The sequence below is a fragment of the Oncorhynchus kisutch genome, unplaced genomic scaffold (assembly GCF_002021735.2).
Source record: "Oncorhynchus kisutch isolate 150728-3 unplaced genomic scaffold, Okis_V2 scaffold711, whole genome shotgun sequence".
Taxonomy (NCBI): Eukaryota; Metazoa; Chordata; class Actinopteri; order Salmoniformes; family Salmonidae; genus Oncorhynchus; species Oncorhynchus kisutch.
The window spans coordinates 201,673-223,369 of NW_022262656.1; the positions used below are offsets into that span (position 1 = coordinate 201,673).

The window sequence follows — 21,697 nt, forward strand, 5'->3', positions numbered from 1 at the left end:
GGTCGGCCGCTCCCTCGCCCATCAATTCTCCCCTTAGACGTTCAGGTGACACGCCTGTGCAGGAACCCGCAGTCCTCGCAGTCCTCGCAGACAAGCCCCCTGTCTTCCATCAGGGATTGTTGACAGACAGACAGAGATAAAAGTGAAGAGAATATCAAAATGTGTTATTGTTACCTGAGAAAAATAAATAAATGATACTAAACTGTTTAATGTTGGAAATTGTTACTAGGTTTGTTTTGTTAGTGAATTGACACCTCCTGTCCTATTTTATTAAATGGAAGATGTTATGGGTGTAAGATGGCACAGTGATGCCATCTGTTGGTAAATGTTCCTTACTGCAACTCTTGTGTTTTACCGGGGTGCTTGAGATACCCGGATGTGTTGTGATGTACTGAACAAGACTGGTCACTCGCATCAATGCCGTCAATAACGTTCAAACAGTTGCTCAATGTGAAAATACAATACAGACCAACGAAGCAACTCTGCTTCTTCTGTCTGATTTCTCTTTACAATGAAAGGGGGTGCACCGTTCCTGGAGGTACTGCAATACCAGGTCGATGCGTGGAGTGGACGGAGCAAGCCCCTATTCCATCTCCCTATTCCAAAAATCAATTTAATATATGGTCCCCAGATAGGGGACGTATCAGATATTAAACTGATAAGAACAGATACTACACTTGATCTTAGCCAAAAGGCCGAGAAGCGATACCTGCAATGATTTCGGGACGAAGTGGCCGTTCTCCGACACGTCAAATTCGATTATGGCTACATCAAAATGAGCACTGTATGCTTTTTGTTTTCCATAAAAAATATAATGCTTTAAATAAATGGTGGCATGGATGGGGAGTTGATCAACGCCAGGAATGACCACGTTTGACTGTTACAAAGTAACACATTTGTAGGTTCTAAGATCACGTGGTCATCCGCCCTCCAATCAGAAATGAGAGAACACGTTAACCTGATCAACAGCTAAATTGGAATAATAATATATTACGTGTGGGGAGTGGGGGATGGGGGGCAATTTGGAGATAATAATATTGACATAACATTTGATCTTGTATCGAGTATATCTGGTAGCATCGCTGCCACAAACGAACTGAAGCAATTGTCCACTTGGTGGCGCCAGAGTTCCACCGACCGTCACTTTTTCCTGGTTGTCCTGTGTGGTACAGAAAACTGCATTTCAATGTTGAACGACTTGACTTCAAGACATCGTCAACGAAAATAACGTTAACAATAAAAATAGCCTGTCTTTTTTTGTATCTGTCTGTAGAGCCTTGTATGATAAGTCCATTGTGAGAAGGCCTTCATAAAGTGTCCCTCCTAAATTACTTCAAAGATGTCTATGGCACTGGACTGCAGTAAGAGAGCTAAGGAGCGGATGGTCCTGGCTGCCTAAATGATTCCTCCACATAATAAACATGGCACTTTGGAGGCTTACTTTTATAATTAGACTTACTCAGTCACTATAACTAACTTCATAAAATGCCATTAGGCCTAATGAAGATACTGTATATGTAAGTTACTTGATTGGTGTCTTGTGAATCCACCTGTATGTGCATTATACGATAATAAATCACTTTTCTCCCGGGTAACCTGGTAGTTTCCACCAAAACATGGAAGTGTCATTCAAAAGCATTATAACGCATATAAATGTCTGGATTTGATGAGAGCTTTGATTCAGCATGAACATTCTAATCTGATGCTACCTGAGCCTGATGAGACCAATATTAACCACATTTAATGAACCCTACATTCACCCCATTTAATGAGCCCTACATTAACCACATTTAATGAGCCGAAGCACAAATTATTGTACTGTTATCCATTAGGTCCACCAGGACCTCACATGACTGTGAAACATTGTTGTGTTGTAACTTTAATTTATGACGTTCACCACACTAATCAGTGATATATTTTTTTAATGGGAAGTAATAGCTGGTTTAATTTTGTTAATGAAATAGTTGTGCTATTGTATTGTTCTGACTTCATGGGGCCGACTGGAGTGAATGTCATCGTTCACAATGTCATGAAAAGCTCCTCCTTCACTAGAACGGCCCGACTACAGACTATATCATGTCGGGCACATTAAGTGATGCTATGTTTTCTGTTATTTTTAGGATTTTATAGTTTGACACAACGTATTGGAAGATTTTTGGTCCCTCTGAAAGCCGAGGTCCGATAGTCACGGTTCACCACTGGATCTAAGCGAACGCTTCCATTAAACCTGTCCAGGTCCAGTCTGTCCAGTTTCTGCTAGTGCACGTACCACATGGCCACATTATTCAGCCTTTTTTGACTCATGGATGATCTAAGCCATGTCTTAAGCCTCCCCGGGGCACTAAAACTCCTCTCAGCCTCGACAGAGGAGGCAGGGACGACCAGCAGACGCCTTACTAAAGCTTCCACCTGACTGAAGAGACCTTTCACCTCTGGCACCATTTCCCCAATAATGCCAGCAACATCTGAGCTCGTTTGATATGTATAATTAGTCCCAAACATGGCCAGCTGCACCTGCAGAAGTCTTGAATTCAATTCAGGATGGATATGGGCTGAGTATTCACTGTGTCCAAGGTGTTGTAGAACTGGGCATCAGGATGGATATGGGCTGAGTATTCACTGTGTCCAAGGTGTTGTAGAACTGGGCATCAGGATGGATATGGGCTGAGTATTCACTGTGTCCAAGGTGTTGTAGAACTGGGCATCAGGATGGATATGGGCTGAGTATTCACTGTGTCCAAGGTGTTGTAGAACTGGGCTCTGTACAAAGACTGGGCATCAGGATGGATATGGGCTGAGTATTCACTGTGTCCAAGGTGTTGTAGAACTGGGCTCTGTACAAAGACTGGGCATCAGGATGGATATGGGCTGAGTATTCACTGTGTCCAAGGTGTTGTAGAACTGGGCTCTGTACAAAGACTGGGCATCAGGATGGATATGGGCTGAGTATTCACTGTGTCCAAGGTGTTGTAGAACTGGGCTCTGTACAAAGACTGGGCATCAGGATGGATATGGGCTGAGTATTCACTGTGTCCAAGGTGTTGTAGAACTGGGCTCTGCTTGTCCTGCATGTGTCACCTTCTGACCTGAGATCTTTTGTTATGTCTTTGTTTTAGTATGGTCAGGGCGTGAGTTGGGTGGGTTGTCTATGTCCCTTTTTCTGGGTTTGGGGATTTCTGTGTTTATTATACATTTACACATTATTGAACAATTTGATTTGATTTATTTTCTTAACTAGTAAACCAACACATTCTGAACAATTATAGTTTTAAGCAGTGTATTGGTAGTAAACATGCTACCTAACTCATCAACAATTATAGATACAAGCTAATAACAAGGTATATATGCTATCTTATTGAACAAGCAGCTTAACTCAAATAATGTGTGTGCTAGGCATCTCTCTCCAGGTTGTTGTGCTGCTTGGCAGGCTAGCTGCTCCATGGTTTCCTCCAGATATTGCCACTGTTCTCGCTCACACTGCCACCATCAGCTGTGTCTCTCCACCAGTTCCAGAAAGTCCACTCCTTGCGTACGTACTGTAAATATGATGAATCATAGATTGGCAAGGAAATCCTTTTCATCTTCACTGTCCAACTGCATTGTGACGGAGCTGGAACCAGCAGGAGGATGGAGAGGCCTTGAAGCTGTACGCTGCTGTGGTGCCAAACTGCTGCAGAACTTCACTTGGTAGTTCATGCTGGTAACAGGTATCACCAGCCAGCTTCAGTCCATACAGCACCAGGAGTAGAAACTACCCAAATACAGGTGAGCCAAGCTTGTCGCATCATACCCAAGAAGACTCAAGGCTGTAATCGCTGCCAAAGGTGCTTCAACAAAGTACTGAGTAGAGGGTCTGAATACTTATATCAAACTTTATTTGTCACATGCACCGAATACAAGTGTAGGCCTTCCTGTGAAATGCTGACTGACAAGCCCTTAACCAACAGTGTAGACCTTACTGTGAAATGCTGACTGACAAGCCCTTAACCAACAGTGTAGACCTTACTGTGAAATGCTGACTGACAAGCCCTTAACCAACAGTGTAGACCTTACTGTGAAATGCTGACTGACAAGCCCTTAACCAACAGTGTAGACCTTACTGTGAAATGCTGACTGACAAGCCCTTAACCAACAGTGTAGACCTTCCTGTGAAATGCTGACTGACAAGCCCTTAACCAACAGTGTAGACCTTACTGTGAAATGCTGACTGACAAGCCCTTAACCAACAGTGTAGACCTTACTGTGAAATGCTGACTGACAAGCCCTTAACCAACAGTGTAGACCTTCCTGTGAAATGCTGACTGACAAGCCCTTAACCAACAGTGTAGGCCTTCCTGTGAAATGCTGACTGACAAGCCCTTAACCAACAGTGTAGACCTTACTGTGAAATGCTGACTGACAAGCCCTTAACCAACAGTGTAGACCTTCCTGTGAAATGCTGACTGACAAGCCCTTAACCAACAGTGTAGACCTTCCTGTGAAATGCTGACTGACAAGCCCTTAACCAACAGTGTAGACCTTCCTGTGAAATGCTGACTGACAAGCCCTTAACCAACAGTGTAGACCTTCCTGTGAAATGCTGACTGACAAGCCCTTAACCAACAGTGTAGACCTTACTGTGAAATGCTGACTGACAAGCCCTTAACCAACAGTGTAGACCTTCCTGTGAAATGCTGACTGACAAGCCCTTAACCAACAGTGTAGACCTTCCTGTGAAATGCTGACTGACAAGCCCTTAACCAAGTGTAGACCTTACTGTGAAATGCTGACTGACAAGCCCTTAACCAACAGTGTAGACCTTACTGTGAAATGCTGACTGACAAGCCCTTAACCAACAGTGCAGCTCAATGACCGTAATAAAATATTTACCAAATAAACTGAAGTATAAAATGTAATAAAAGTAACACTAACGAGTCTATATACAGGGGGTACCGGTACCGAGTCAGTGGAGTCTATATACAGGGGGTACCGGTACCGAGTCAGTGTGGAGTCTATATACAGGGGGTACAGAGTCAGTGTGCGGGGGTACAGGTTAGTTGCGGTAATTTGCACATGTAGGAAGGGGTGAAGTGACTAAATGCGATATGTTAGTTTTGTATTTTGAATAAATGTACACACATTTCAAACTTGTTTAGCTTTGTCATTTGGTGGGGTATCGTGTGTAAATTGATGGGAAAAAAACTATTGAATCATGTTAGAATAAGGCTGTAACGTAACAAAAGGTGGACAAAGTCAAGGGGTCTGAATCCACCATAGCTGGAATGAAAGGAAATACCGCTGAGAAAATGGATTTAATCACTTATGGACAAAGACAGCAGAAAAACCCATCTTTAAAAAAAGGTACATCGTTAAACCAGTGGAGGAATGAAGTGTTTTAACATGGACATTGATATTGTAGACAGTCTATTGGGTCTTTAGTTGATTAGTAATAAGAGGTTACAGTAAACTAAAGGTTCATCTTAAACTCAAATCCACAGGAGGATTTACACACCATCATCAAGTCTCATAACAGATCAGCTGCTGGTCATTCTGAAATTACCTCCGTCTCCAGTTCTCTAGTCTTTAAACAGTCAGGCTGATACACGAGTCAGTCTGGTCCTGGTAGATACAACGACAACTAAAAGTCCTAATATACTACAGTTTCTCCCCAACCAGATTAATCTCCCTCTTCCTCCTTCACCTTTTTCTTCTTCTTCTTCTTCTTTGACGACTGGAAGTCACAAGAAATAACAAATTAGTATGTTCGTTCAGTCAGAATGGCTTAGATGAGCAGGAATATATATATTCTGGAGGCATGTCCCCATCAGCTACGTACTTCCTCTGTGGGAGAGACGGTCGCCTCCTCTTCCTCTTCCTTTACGTCCATCGCCTCCTCCTCTGCTTTCTTGGACTTCTTTTTCTTCTTCTTGGGAGTTTCTTCTGCTGCCGTTGAAGCCTCTGGTTCTGAATGAAAACAGAAAGCACCGTGAGACAATAGCACTTAAGACGGCTGAGAACCGGTCTCATGTTATAGAACAGGATGGATGGTGTATTATGGGTTGTGTTCTATAACAGGATGGATGGTATATTATGGGTTGTTATATAACAGGATGGATGGTATATTATGGGTTGTTATATAACAGGATGGCTGGTATATTATGGGTTGTGTTATAGAACAGGATGGATGGTGTATTATGGGTTGTTATATAACAGGATGGATGGTGTATTATGGGTTGTGTTATACAACAGGATGGATGGTATATTATGGGTTGTGTTATATAACAGGATGGATGGTATATTATATAACAGGATGGATGGTGTATTATATAACAGGATGGATGGTGTATTATATAACAGGATGGATGGTATATTATGGGTTGTGTTATAGAACAGGATGGATGGTATATTATGGGTTGTGTTATATAACAGGATGGATGGAATATTATGGGTTGTGTTATATAACAGGATGGATGGTGTATTATGGGTTGTGTTATATAACAGGATGGATGGTGTATTATGGGTTGTGTTATATAACAGGATTATGGCTAAGAGTTACTCAACTGACCTTCCACAGGTTCTTTCTTGGGTTTCTTGGTTTTGACTGTCACCGGTGTGGCCACCTCTTCCTCCTCGACCTCCTCAAACTTCCTCTTCTTGGAAACAGAGGGGAGGGTGGAGTCTCCGGAGGGGTCGTACACCTTCACGTCACTACGTAGACATGACAGAACGTTAGTTAACAGCACAGTTGGTAATTAGCCGACGGTCGATTGATTGGTTTAAAGGCTGTTGGTCGACCAAGATGTTTTAGTCGAGCAGTAGCAAGTCAATTTATGGCACATGAGACACCTTTCTGATTCACGACCATCTCAGTGAATTGTTTGCGCTTGATTGTTAGTGTATATCAATTCCCCATTACATATATCACCAGTACTACATTTACCCTTCATTCCTATCATTTACAATCTACAATGCTTGTTTGGTTATGGTAATTTCAGTTTAGTCTTTCAGCACTCATTGTTGGAGTGGACACATTGTTTGCAGAGTGCACAACCTATGCTACACTTGTGAGAGAAACTGTGTTTATAGCATTCCATTTACCAGTTAATTTAGTCCTTATTTTGTTTGGCAGCGCTCCTGTCAATGTTGAGTAAGAACGCAAACGCATAGAAGTAGACCTATATGCTGACTAGCCTGCGCGCGAATGTAGGCTTAAAAATGTGCCCATCTGATAGTATTTCTGATGGGCTTAACGCACCACTACTAATGACCTGTGGAGCTTCTCAAAGTAATGCTTTGTCACCTCAAAACAGCAAGCAAACATACCATTTTCCCATCCATTGAAAATTACAAAAGTACCTCAATGTATTTGAAAAATATTCCCAGCTCTCTCCTTTTTGACCACTCGTGTCATGCTCGGATCCAATGGAAACGTCATAAAATAGGGCTACCTGATTACTTCCTATCTCTTGATCAAATAGCCTACATACAGATGTCTGTCCCGAGCTCACTGGCGGGGGAAACAGGGCCCAGTATATTTTATTAAATATTTCAAGCATGCCCCCCCCCCCAGAATTAAGTTGCGAGCATAGGGCCTCCCCCCCCAGACCAAGTTGATACAATGCTTCAACTATCGGTTGTCATGACCCTCTTTGGGTACAGCGAGCACCATCCCCCGCTGTCTCCTAAAACCAGGCTGCTGTGGTCAGGGAGGTCGTAAACAGAAAAAAACGTTTCAACAGAGATACCGACGACACTGAGCGTAAATATATATTGATTGCAATAGTTCCCAAATGAGCGTTCATATGCGAAGGATTAGCATTTAAATTGTTATAATTATCACTGTCTAACAAGCCGCCATTAGGGCACATCCTCCTTTCTTTGTAAATATACTGCTCAAAAAAATAAAGGGAACACTAAAATAACACATCCTAGATCTGAATGAAATATTCTTATTAAATACTTGTTTCTTTACATAGTTGAATGTGCTGACAAATCACACAAATTATCAATGGAAATCAAATTTATCAAACCATGGAGGTCTGGATTTGGAGTCACACTCAAAATTAAAGTGGAAAACCACTTAGCCCACTAGGGCACATTCCCTGTATCATTTCTTTGGAAATATATCTATTTTGTTTGTGTGACGCATTTCTGTGAATTACTTAGTAAATCAATTATTTTAAGACAATTGATGTATGGATGACTCAGTGAAGACTGGGTTCGTGCAGATAACCAACAATTTATGACGTTTGGAATGAGACTAATGTGAGTTAAATAATTCATTAATCAGAAGACTGAGATCAGATATTATATCTCTGAAAGTTATATTAGGAAAATTATAACGTTGTAATCGGAATATTTTCCTAGTTAATTACAGTTACATGATTAATCACATAATAATTAGAGAGTTATTTGATAAATAAGTCATCAGTTTTAATTATGCCAAAGACATGACAAAGACTTGTTGTCGGGGACAGTCGGCGACGTTACCAGAGAGACGCGACAGTCGGTCAGCTACCAGAGAGACGCGACAGTCGGCCAGCTACCAGAGAGACGTGACAGTCGGCCAGCTACCAGAGAGACGCGGCAGTCGGCCAGCTACCAGAGAGACGCGGCAGTCGGCCAGCTACCAGAGAGACGCGGCAGTCGGCCAGCTACCAGAGAGACGCGACAGTCGGCCAGCTACCAGAGAGACGCGACAGTCGGCCAGCTACCAGAGAGACGCGACAGTCGGCCAGCTACCAGAGAGACGCGACAGTCGGCCAGCTACCAGAGAGACGCGACAGTCGGCCAGCTACCAGAGAGACGCGACAGTCGGCCAGCTACCAGAGAGACGCGACAGTCGGCCAGCTACCAGAGAGACGCGACAGTCGGCCAGCTACCAGAGAGACGCGACAGTCGGCCAGTTACCAGAGAGACGCGACAGAAGGTTATTTACCCAATACAGTAGTCTCCAGGTGTAACTCACCTCCTGTGTTGGTATTTGTCAGACTTCGCCATGGCTTTGCCTGTTCCACTGATTCTTCTGATCTGAAGACATGTTTCTATGAACTTGAACTTGACGGATACAATTTGGATATTTTGTCTGCCTGTTGTAACTGTTTGAGCCGTGGATTACTGAAGAAAACAAAGAGGTTTTTGGATATAGAGACTATCGAACAAAAGGAACATTTATTGAATAAATGAAAGTCTTAGTGAAACCATATGAAGATCAAAGGTAAGGGATTCATTTTCTCTCTATTTCTGACTTGTGTAACTCTGCTTGGCTGGTTACCGTTTTGTAATGGTTTGTCTGCTGGGCGATGTTCTCAAATAATCACATTGGTATGCTTTCGACCCCTAAAGACTTTTTGAAATCTGACAGTGGTTGGATTCACAAGAAGTTCATATTTAAAACTATGTATAACACTTGTATGTTTTCAGATTTTTTAAATAATGAGTATTTCTGTTTTTGAATTTGGCGCTCTGCAATTTCCCTGGATGTTGGCCAGGTGGGACGCTAGCGTCCAACGTACACCAGTGAGGTTATTAATGCAAGCTCAGATGAGGTAGTGACTGAAAAGCATCAGGTAGTTTCAGGACTGTTGACATTAGTCATCATCATCACTGCTTGGCATCTCATGTGGGCTGGTTGTTTGGGCCTCTAGCAGTAAGGGGCAGAGAGAGAGAGCTACTTACTCCCTTCTCCTCTAGGTGGCGTAGTCTGGCCTCCAGCTTGGCACGGTTCTCAACTCCCATCTCAGCGTTTGTGTCCTCTCCCAGGGCATCGTAGCGGATCGCCAGAGATGCTTTGGCTGCCAGCATCCTGGAGATCTGAGAGGAGAGAAAGAAGCTTGACTAGAACATGACAGCAGTACTGTAGTGTGGAGAGACATTCTGATTAGAACTAGATCACACCTGGAACACGACAACAGTACTGTAGTGTGGAGAGACATTCTGATTAGAACTAGATCACACCTGGAACACGACAGCAGTACTGTAGTGTGGAGAGACATTCTGATTAGAACTAGATCACACCAGGAACACAACAACAGTACTGTAGTGTGGAGAGACATTCTACTTCTAGTGATGGCTGGAACAAAAGCCTCACCTTGCCCTTGTTCTTGGCCGAGGTCTGTCCCACCAGAGAGGCGTGGTAGATGAGACCATATTTGGGCGTGTCTCTGCGAGTCTTCAGGGCTCTGAACAGGGCCTTCTCTGCTCCCAGGATCTGGACTGTGGAGGCCGGGTGCTTGGCCAGGTTCAACAGGGACCCTGTCAGAGAGAACCAGAGCATTTAGGAGCAGTTTGGGCGTTTCCAGCTGCCTACTACAGGTGTCCAGGTAAAAGGTTTTAATTCAAGCTCAGATGAGGTAGTGACTGAAAAGCATCAGGTATCAGGATTGTGACATATAGTCATATTAATCACCGCTTGTTTTGTGTTGTGAATGATTCCTGCTGTGTGATTGGCCGTTAGATCATGACTCACCAGCGTGTGAGATGAGCCGTGCCCCTACCAGTTCCCCCACCATGACAGTCAGGTTGGGAGCGATAGCCATCATCCTGTTCTTCAGATAGTCGTACAGTTGGGTGCGGTACTCTGTAATCTCTATCACCTGGTCACACAGGTGCATGATGTTGCCGATGTCCTCCTCTGACACCTCCGTTCCCATGGAGATCTCTGCAGCCAGTTTGACCTCTGCCTCCACCTCCTCGGGGAGATGCTCAGACAGGTCGGTGGTTGCCACGTTGGTACGAGCGCCTATCTTCCGGACACTCTTGCAGTAGGCCAGGTTGTCAGTGATGATCTTCCCCACCTCAGGGAAGTGCCAGCCGTACCACTCCCTACAGCGCATGATGTAGTTGTTGAGCTCCTTGTCCAGGTCATCCAGCAGAGCTGCACAGATCAAAACACCAGTTACACCTGTTACTGAGCTACAGCCCATAATACTAGTTACACCTGTCTACAGCCCATAATACTAGTTACACCTGTTACTGAGCTACAGCCCATAATACTAGTTACACCTGTTACTGAGCTACATCCCATAATACTAGTTACACCTGTTACTGAGCTACATCCCATAAGACTAGTTACACCTGTTACTGAGCTACATCCCATAAGACTAGTTACACCTGTTACTGAGCTACATCCCATAATACTAGTTACACCTGTTACTGAGCTACATCCCATAATACTAGTTACACCTGTTACTGAGCTAGACCATAAGACTAGTTACACCTGTTACTGAGCTACAGACCATAATACTAGTTATACCTGTTACTGAGCTACAGACCATAAGACTAGTTACACCTGTTACTGAGCTACAGACCATAAGACTAGTTACACCTGTTACTGAGCTACAGCCCATAATACTAGTTACTCCTGTCTACAGACCATAATACTAGTCACACCTGTTACTGAGCTACAGACCATAATACTAGTTACACCTGTTACTGAGCTACAGACCATAATACTAGTTACACCTGTTACTGAGCTACAGACCATAATACTAGTTACACCTGTTACTGAGCTACAGACCATAATACTAGTCACACCTGTTACTGAGCTACAGACCATAATACTAGTTACACCTGTTACTGAGCTACAGACCATAATACTAGTTACACCTGTTACTGAGCTACAGACCATAATACTAGTTACACCTGTTACTGAGCTACAGACCATAATACTAGTTACTCCTGTCTACAGACCATAATACTAGTCACTCCTGTCTACAGCCCATAATACTAGTCACTCCTGTCTACAGCCCATAATACTAGTCACTCCTGTCTACAGCCCATAATACTAGTCACTCCTGTCTACAGCCCATAATACTAGTCACTCCTGTCTACAGCCCATAATACTAGTCACTCCTGTCTACAGCCCATAATACTAGTCACTCCTGTCTACAGCCCATAATACTAGTCACTCCTGTCTACAGCCCATAATACTAGTCACTCCTGTCTACAGCCCATAATACTAGTCACTCCTGTCTACAGCCCATAATACTAGTCACTCCTGTCTACAGCCCATAATACTAGTCACTCCTGTCTACAGCCCATAATACTAGTCACTCCTGTCTACAGCCCATAATACTAGTCACTCCTGTCTACAGCCCATAATACTAGTCACTCCTGTCTACAGCCCATAATACTAGTCACTCCTGTCTACAGACCATAATACTAGTCACTCCTGTCTACAGACCATAATACTAGTCACTCCTGTCTACAGACCATAATACTAGTCACTCCTGTCTACAGACCATAATACTAGTCACTCCTATCTACAGACCATAATACTAGTCACTCCTATCTACAGACCATAATACTAGTCACTCCTGTCTACAGACCATAATACTAGTCACACCTGTCTACAGACCATAATACTAGTCACACCTGTCTACAGACCATAATACTAGTCTCACCTGTTACTGAGCTACAGCCCATAATACTAGTTACTCCTGTCTACAGACCATAATACTAGTCACCTGTCTACAGACCATAATACTAGTCACACCTGTTACTGAGCTACAGACCATAATACTAGTCACACCTGTTACTGAGCTAGACCATAATACTAGTCACACCTGTTACTGAGCTACAGACCATAATACTAGTCACACCTGTTACTGAGCTACAGACCATAATACTAGTCACACCTGTTACTGAGCTACAGACCATAATACTAGTTACTCCTGTCTACAGACCATAATACTAGTCACTCCTATCTACAGACCATAATACTAGTCACTCCTATCTAGACCATAATACTACTAGTCACTCCTATCTACAGACCATAATACTACTAGTCACTCCTGTCTACAGACCATAATACTAGTCACACCTGTCTACAGACCATAATACTAGTCACACCTGTCTACAGACCATAATACTAGTCTCACCTGTTACTGAGCTACAGCCCATAATACTAGTTACTCCTGTCTACAGACCATAATACTAGTCACCTGTCTACAGACCATAATACTAGTCACACCTGTTACTGAGCTACAGACCATCATACTAGTCACACCTGTTACTGAGCTAGACCATAATACTAGTCACACCTGTTACTGAGCTACAGACCATAATACTAGTCACACCTGTTACTGAGCTACAGACCATAATACTAGTCACACCTGTTACTGAGCTACAGACCATAATACTAGTTACTCCTGTCTACAGAACATAATACTAGTCACACCTGTTACTGAGCTACAGACCAGCAGACTAGTTACACCTGTTACTGAGCTACAGACCATAATACTAGTCACTCCTGTCTACAGACCATAATACTAGTTACACCTGTTACTGAGCTACAGACCATAATATTAGTCACACCTGTTACTGAGCTACAGACCATAATACTAGTTACTCCTGTCTACAGACCATAATACTAGTCACACCTGTTACTGAGCTACAGACCATAAGACTAGTTACACCTGTTACTGAGCTACAGACCATAAGACTAGTCACTCCTGTCTACAGACCATAATACTAGTCACACCTGTCTACAGACCATAATACTAGTTACACCTGTTACTGAGCTACAGCCCATAATACTAGTTACTCCTGTCTACAGCCCATAATACTAGTTACACCTGTCTACAGACCTTAATACTAGTTACACCTGTTACTGAGCTACAGCCCATAATACTAGTTACTCCTGTCTACAGACCATAATACTAGTTACTCCTGTCTACAGACCATAATACTAGTTACTCCTGTCTACAGACCATAATACTAGTTACACCTGTTACTGAGCTACAGCCCATAATACTAGTTACACCTGTTACTGAGCTACATCCCATAATACTAGTTACACCTGTTACTGAGCTACAGACCATAAGACTAGTTACACCTGTTACTGAGCTACAGACCATAAGACTAGTTACACCTGTTACTGAGCTACAGACCATAATACTAGTTACTCCTGTTACTGAGCTACAGCCCATAATACTAGTCACTCCTGTCTACAGCCCATAATACTAGTCACTCCTGTCTACAGCCCATAATACTAGTCACTCCTGTCTACAGCCCATAATACTAGTCACTCCTGTCTACAGCCCATAATACTAGTCACTCCTGTCTACAGCCCATAATACTAGTCACTCCTGTCTACAGCCCATAATACTAGTCACTCCTGTCTACAGCCCATAATACTAGTCACTCCTGTCTACAGCCCATAATACTAGTCACTCCTGTCTACAGCCCATAATACTAGTCACTCCTGTCTACAGCCCATAATACTAGTCACTCCTGTCTACAGCCCATAATACTAGTCACTCCTGTCTACAGCCCATAATACTAGTCACTCCTGTCTACAGCCCATAATACTAGTCACTCCTGTCTACAGCCCATAATACTAGTCACTCCTGTCTACAGCCCATAATACTAGTCACTCCTGTCTACAGCCCATAATACTAGTCACTCCTGTCTACAGCCCATAATACTAGTCACTCCTGTCTACAGCCCATAATACTAGTCACTCCTGTCTACAGACCATAATACTAGTCACTCCTATCTACAGACCATAATACTAGTCACTCCTATCTAGACCATAATACTAGTCACTCCTATCTACAGACCATAATACTAGTCACTCCTGTCTACAGACCATAATACTAGTCACACCTGTCTAGACCATAATACTAGTCACACCTGTCTACAGACCATAATACTAGTCTCACCTGTTACTGAGCTACAGACCATAATACTAGTCACACCTGTTACTGAGCTAGACCATAATACTAGTCACACCTGTTACTGAGCTACAGACCATAATACTAGTTACACCTGTTACTGAGCTACAGACCATAATACTAGTCACTCCTGTCTACAGACCATAATACTAGTTACACCTGTTACTGAGCTACAGACCATAATACTAGTCACACCTGTTACTGAGCTACAGACCATAATACTAGTCACTCCTGTCTACAGACCATAATACTAGTTACACCTGTTACTGAGCTACAGACCATAATACTAGTCACACCTGTTACTGAGCTACAGACCATAAGACTAGTTACACCTGTTACTGAGCTACAGACCATAAGACTAGTTACACCTGTTACTGAGCTACAGACCATAATACTAGTCACACCTGTCTACAGACCATAATACTAGTTACACCTGTTACTGAGCTACAGCCCATAATACTAGTTACTCCTGTCTACAGCCCATAATACTAGTTACACCTGTCTACAGACCATAATACTAGTTACACCTGTCTACAGCCCATAATACTAGTTACACCTGTTACTGAGCTACAGCCCATAATACTAGTTACTCCTGTCTACAGCCCATAATACTAGTTAATCCTGTCTACAGACCATAATACTAGTCACACCTGTTACTGAGCTACAGACCATAATACTAGTTACTCCTGTTACTGAGCTACAGACCATAATAGTAGTCACACCTGTCTACAGACCGTAATGCTAGTTACTCCTGTCTACAGCCCATAATACCAGTCACACCTGTCTACAGACCATAATACTAGTTACTCCTGTCTACAGACCATAATACTAGTTACTCCTGTTACTGAGCTACAGACCATAATACTAGTTACACCTGCTACTGAGCTACAGACCATAATACTAGTTACTCCTGTTACTGAGCTACAGACCATAATAGTAGTCACACCTGTCTACAGACCGTAATGCTAGTTACTCCTGTCTACAGCCCATAATACCAGTCACACCTGTCTACAGACCATAATACTAGTTACTCCTGTTACTGAGCTACAGACCATAATACTAGTTACACCTGTTACTGAGCTACAGACCATAATACTAGTTACACCTGTTACTGAGCTACAGACCATAATACTAGTTATACCTGTTACTGAGCTACAGACCATAATACTAGTCACACCTGTCTACAGACCACAATACTAGTCACTCCTATCTACAGACCACAATACTAGTCACTCCTATCTACAGACCATAATACTAGTCACTCCTGTCTACAGACCATAATGCTAGTTACTCCTGTCTACAGACCATAATACTAGTCTCACCTGTTACTGAGCTACAGACCATAATACTAGTTACTCCTGTTACTGAGCTACAGACCATTATTGTCCCACCTGTCTACAGACCATAATACTAGTCACACCTGTCTACAGCCCATAATACTAGTCACACCTGTCTACAGACCATAATACTAGTTACTCTTGTCTACAGACCATAATACTAGTCACACCTGTCTACAGACCATAATACTAGTCACACCTGTTACTGAGCTACAGACCATAATAGTAGTCACACCTGTCTACAGCCCATAATGCTAGTCACTCCTGTCTACAGCCCATAATACTAGTCACTCCTGTCTACAGCCCATAATACTAGTCACACCTGTCTACAGACCATAATACTAGTCACACCTGTCTACAGAACATAATACTAGTCACACCTGTCTACAGACCATAATACTAGTCACACCTGTCTACAGACCATAATACTAGTCACACCTGTCTACAGACCATAATACTAGTCACACCTGTCTACAGACCATAATACTAGTCACACCTGTCTACAGACCATAATACTAGTCACACCTGTCTACAGACCATAATACTAGTCACACCTGTCTACAGACCATAATACTAGTCACACCTGTCTACAGACCATACTACTAGTCACTCCTGTCTACAGACCATAATACTAGTTACTCCTGTCTACAGACCATAATACTAGTCACACCTGTTACTGAGCTACATTCCCTTTACATGGACAGAGTAAGGCAGGGATGAGTCACACCTGTTACTGAGCTACAGTCCCTTTACATGGACAGAGTAAGACAGGGATGAGTCACACCTGTTACTGAGATACAGTCCCTTTACATGGACAGAGTAAGGCAGGGATGAGTCACACCTGTTACTGAGCTACAGTCCCTTTACATGGACAGAGTAAGACAGGGATGAGTCACAGCTGTTACTGAGCTACAGTCCCTTTACATGGACAGAGTAAGACAGGGATGAGCAACAGGCTTCCACTGGCCCACGTCCTGTAGGCTCGCGGACACACATCCCTGTACTGGGGAGAGAACTCAGAGTCTCAACTTACGGCTGAGAATTAGAATAACAGAATGGACAAGGTGACATTTTCACACGTGGTTGTGCATCAGCAGTCACGTCATTGGCCTGTCAGCATTTTACTGTGTTATTGATAAGTTAACCGCTCGACTAACTTAGCAATCACAGTAGTCGAATTACCGACCAGGGCCCATTGATCAGTCATCTTAAAAACTGCACTAATGTGCCTAGTCTATAGCAGAATTGTAGGAAATGAACGCTAAAAGTTAAATTCTCTTCACTGTCACGTGAAGGGGCCGCTAAAATGTTTTGCTTGCAAGGTGGGGGGGTAATGTGAGATGTGTGAGGTTGTTGTGGCCCCCACCCCCATCAAAGATGCCCTGGTCTAAGAGGAGGTACTTACAGATAGCTTGAACGATCATGGTATCCACTTTGTCAGGGCTGAACTTCAGCTTGTAGCGGGACAAACTGAGGAAACAGAAACAGGTCAGGATCTGCCATTGCAGCCTTTCAGGTCTTCTATGAATACGACAGAGGGAGGTGCTGCCTCAGGGGTAGTGACGAATGCTGAGGAAATCCACACGAGGTTTCAGACAGCATGATATAATCATCGGCAACACACACACTACATATTGATGTGAGTAAATTATAAAGTGTTTGTAATGTCTTTTGTTATAAGACTAGTTGGCGTCATTTAATAAGATCCTAGTAAATCCAAAACACCAAGCGTTGTCTTTTTCACCCTACCTGTGAGCCAGTCCCAGAGACATGGCGCTGATCTCCCGGGGGGGCAGCCCAGTGATCAGGGACTCCATCTGTGTCCTGATGCCTCTCATCAGCTCTGCCACCGCAGGGCTGTGGACACAGCTCAGGTTCAACTTCTCCTTGATGACGCCCCCCAGCTTAGCGTCGCTGATGGCCAGCTGTTCATGAGCTTCTTTAGCCACCACTTTCTTTAGGACCTTCTTCAGACTCTTCCCCATCTTCCCTTCCGTCATGGCCGTGGCCGCTGGACAGAGGAGAGATACGGTTACAACATGAGGACAGGCGAGACGTGTACACGCTACAGCACTCGGGAGTCTAGTTCTGTGAGCTTGTGTGGTCTACCACCTTGCGGCTGAGCCGTTGTCGCTCCTAGACGTTTCCACTTCACAATAACAGCGCTTAGGAATGGCTTGTTGGAATGGTGGCATCCTATGACGGTGCCACATTGGAAGTTACTGAGCTCTTCAGTAAGGCCATTCTATTGCCAATATAAAACATGTATATATTCCACTTCTATTAAACCAGGTGGCCAGTTGAGAACAAGTTCTCATGTGCAACTGTGACCTGGCCAAGATAAAGAATAGCAATTTGACACAACAGTTACACATGGAATAAACAAAACAGTCAATAGAAAAAGTATATATACAGTGAGTGCAATGAGGTAAGATAAGGGAGGTACGGCAATAAATGGGCCATGGTGGCAAAGCAATTACAATATAGCGATTAAACATTGGAATGGTGGATGTGCAGAAGATGAATGTGCAATTAGAGATACTGGGGTGCAAAGGAGCAAGATAAATAAATACAGTATGGGGATGAGGTAGGTAGCTGTTTACAGATGGGCTATGTTCAGGTGCAGTGATCTGTGAGCTGCTCCGACGGCAATGTTTGTCTATGGAGATTGCATGGTCGTGTGCTCGATTTTATAAACCTGTCAGCAACCGATGTGGCTAAAATAGCCAAATCCAATAATTTGACAGGGTGTCCACATACATTACATATACAAACGACTGTTATAGTTCCAACATTTAGACACAGGACATTAGTAATATGTATTTATTCATAGACTCAACACCTAAAGACTTCTGCATGCTTCCCATCCCAAACAGTTGGGGATAGTTAGTGCATATCTTCAGAAACGTGTTTGTTTGGTCTTCGGTCAGGTGTTTTCCCCAGATGTTTGTGCACACTTCAACGATACTTGTTTTCCATGCACATTTTCAAACTTCCTAAATACTGCACCTAACAGCTTACGTAGATTTAAAATGGTAAAAATAAAAATAAAGGGGAGAATGATATTTCTTGAGTCATCTTCAATTATTACTGACTAGTTTGAGGAAGTGTATACTGGCTATGGCTTCTCAAGTTGGACAAACACTATTATTGCCGCTTTTCTCATTTTTTCAAGCAATGGTCTTTTAATTAAGGGAGTATGCGAACACGCTGTTGGTTCACCTAGCTGAAGCATGCAGAAGCCTTGACTGACAGCCCTTGTGCACTAACTGGTAAACTATAGTGAGGTGAAAGTATTCTGTCTACCTGCCAAGGCCTCTGTTGTGTCCTGGAATTTCTCAAAGTGCTTCAACTTCACTCTGGAAGGAGAAATGGTGGCGACATGTTATTTGTCAACTCCAGAAACATGTTCCTTATGCTGATAATGTGTAATACTACTGTTCATTGACAACGTATTCCCCTCGAATCTAAACACTCCTCTCTCCAGACATGGGGCCATAACTCACACTTTGTTGGCCTTCTCCGGAGTTTCGAACTCCTTCCATAAACTGTCCACCTCTTGGAGCTTTGACTCATCGAGGACCTGAAACATAAAAAGATTTAAAGTTCTATCAAGTACACGGGCATACCATACATTAATTGCATTAACTCAACTCGGTTTACATGTGTTGTCATTAAAACCCGTCAGTAATGTGTGACAAGAAAGCCAGCACGCGGTCCCTCCAAAGTACCACGCACCAGTTATGCTAACTTGGAAGAGAAGCCTATTTGAAATGTTGGGTAAACATTGGCAACAAATAAATTATTTAAACTTCGAAAATAGAACGGGTTCAAATAGTCGCATAATTACAAAAGCCAAGTCCAAGGTAGCAACGTATCTGTATATCCAGCAGATCTAGGTAACTTGCCACATGCAACGTGGTTGCTTAACTGCAGCGTGTTGAATGAGAAGGCCTCGTTGCGGAAAAGGTTTGCATGCGAGAACTACCACGACGACCTAAATAGAGAAGCCATGTGTACTATAAACAATGTTAAACAGGTCTTGACATTGAAATACTTTGTATTTTAATACAATATCTAGCTACTCCAGGAAAATAACGTATTTAGCTAGCTACACCGCGAACCCGGTTCAATGATTGAAAATTGTCATGCACCCATCTAAAATTATTAGAATTTAGAATACAACTTTAGCTAAATACTCACTTTAAATATTGCATAACCAGCAGCGGTTTCAAATAAAACAAGCATCTCTGACGCTTTTTCACCAAGTTTAAACCCGAAACAAACTTATCTCCTAGAAAGCCTTCGCTAGTCGCAGTTCCAACGGGAATGTGTTCCACGCGGTGATCTGTGTGCCTCACCCGGAAGCACGTCCTCTCTCTAACATCGCGAGAAGTGGCAGAGTGAACTATTTGGAGACAAACAAATCCGACGAGAACATTTTGGTCGCGAACCGCGTACACGTATTTTGCAGTGGTTATCGCGCTTATGTTCCGAGCCCCAACAGTGCATGTGCCATACAGTAAAACCTTGCAGTACAGAACGATACACACAAATCACCCCAAAGTTAGACAGGAATTAATCAAATCAAATAAAACGTATATATAAAAGTTTACTGTCACACACCAGTTAGTTGTTTTACAGGGTCAGCTATAGTAAGTAGTACGGAGACCCATTTTTGCGTACAGTTGTTATTTTGATGAATGTATTTGCAATTTTGACGGTACAATATATTTTTTATTAATGTTTTTATGTGTTTAAAAAACATTTTCGAAATGCATTTACTGTTTTGCAAAAGTTGTGTGTCTTGTGGACTCTGTTTTGAAAATCGACAACATTGTTCCAAAGAAATGCTTGTATGTGATTGAGAGAAACTAATACATACAGACAGTTGCTTGTGAGACATGTTGGATCCTGTATTTTACATTATAGCCATTACCATATATATGATTGAATATTATCTGCTGTTGGCTTGTGTGGATGTATGTATGTGTTATGCAACATAGCTGACTTGAAACATTGTTAAAAGTATCAGGGCCATGGGACATTCTCATGATGGAAAAATACAGAGAAGCATGAAGACAGGAACTGTTCAAATTAGTTGGGAGGGGGGCACATTCAGAGCGGGGTGTTGCGAGAACAAGCTGACTTTTGTTAGATAACAGGAGCCAGGTGCGAGATAACAGTATGTGATGGAGCATGAGAGCCTGGATATTCTTCACATGCAAGTTACAATTCAATTCAATTCAAGGGCTTTATTGGCATGGGAAACATGTGTTAACATTGCCAAAGCAAGTGAGGTAGACAACATACAAAGTGGATATATAAAGTAAAAAACAACAAAAATGAACAGTAAACATTACACATACAGAAGTTTCAAAACAGTAAAGACATTACAAATGTCATATTATATATATATACAGTGTTTTGACAATGTACAAATGGTTAAAGGACACAAGATAAAATAAATAAGCATAAATATGGGTTGTATTTACAATGGTGTTTGTTCTTCACTGGTTGCCCTTTTCTCGTGGCAACAGGTCACAAATCTTGCTGCTGTGATGGCACACTGTGGAATTTCACCCAGTAGATATGGGAGTTTTTCAAAATTGGATTTGTTTTCGAATTCTTTGTGGATCTGTGTAATCTGAGGGAAATTTGTCTCTCTAATATGGTCATACATTGGGCAGGAGGTTAGGAAGT

At 42.7% G+C, this 21,697-nt stretch overlaps 1 protein-coding gene and 3 non-coding genes across 4 annotated transcripts; all 4 read right to left on the reverse strand.

The window, feature by feature from the left end:
* Positions 1-516: 516 nt before the first annotated feature.
* LOC116361479 (U2 spliceosomal RNA) lies at positions 517-707 on the reverse strand. The gene has a single exon (XR_004207612.1). It is a non-coding gene; the product is annotated as a U2 spliceosomal RNA (small nuclear RNA).
* Positions 708-5,272: 4,565 nt separating this feature from the next.
* On the reverse strand, positions 5,273-20,385 carry LOC109882155 (nucleolar protein 58). The gene is made up of 12 exons (XM_031815955.1): positions 20,198-20,385; positions 19,501-19,577; positions 19,301-19,353; positions 17,744-18,005; positions 17,400-17,464; positions 10,448-10,855; positions 10,070-10,233; positions 9,658-9,792; positions 8,948-9,009; positions 6,545-6,687; positions 5,816-5,943; positions 5,273-5,710 (listed from the first exon to the last, which is right to left on the reverse strand). The coding sequence occupies exons 1-12, from the start codon at positions 20,240-20,242 to the stop codon at positions 5,657-5,659; spliced, it is 1,596 nt and encodes a 531-aa protein (XP_031671815.1). The 5' UTR covers positions 20,243-20,385; the 3' UTR covers positions 5,273-5,656.
* LOC116361481 (small nucleolar RNA SNORD11B) lies at positions 9,512-9,595 on the reverse strand. The gene has a single exon (XR_004207613.1). It is a non-coding gene; the product is annotated as a small nucleolar RNA SNORD11B (small nucleolar RNA).
* On the reverse strand, positions 10,316-10,395 carry LOC116361482 (small nucleolar RNA SNORD11B). The gene has a single exon (XR_004207614.1). It is a non-coding gene; the product is annotated as a small nucleolar RNA SNORD11B (small nucleolar RNA).
* Positions 20,386-21,697: the final 1,312 nt, after the last annotated feature.

Excerpts from the sequence above, each read along its gene's own strand:
- LOC109882155 (XM_031815955.1), bottom strand. The coding sequence starts at position 20,242 with ATGCTTGTTTTATTTGAAACCGCTGCTGGTTATGCAATATTTAAA. Across the intron at positions 10,856-17,399 it reads CATGATCGTTCAAGCTATCT|CTCTGCTGGATGACCTGGAC; the intron begins GTAAGTACCTCC and ends TGATCTGTGCAG. Across the intron at positions 5,711-5,815 it reads CCGTCTCTCCCACAGAGGAA|TCGTCAAAGAAGAAGAAGAA; the intron begins GTACGTAGCTGA and ends TGTGACTTCCAG.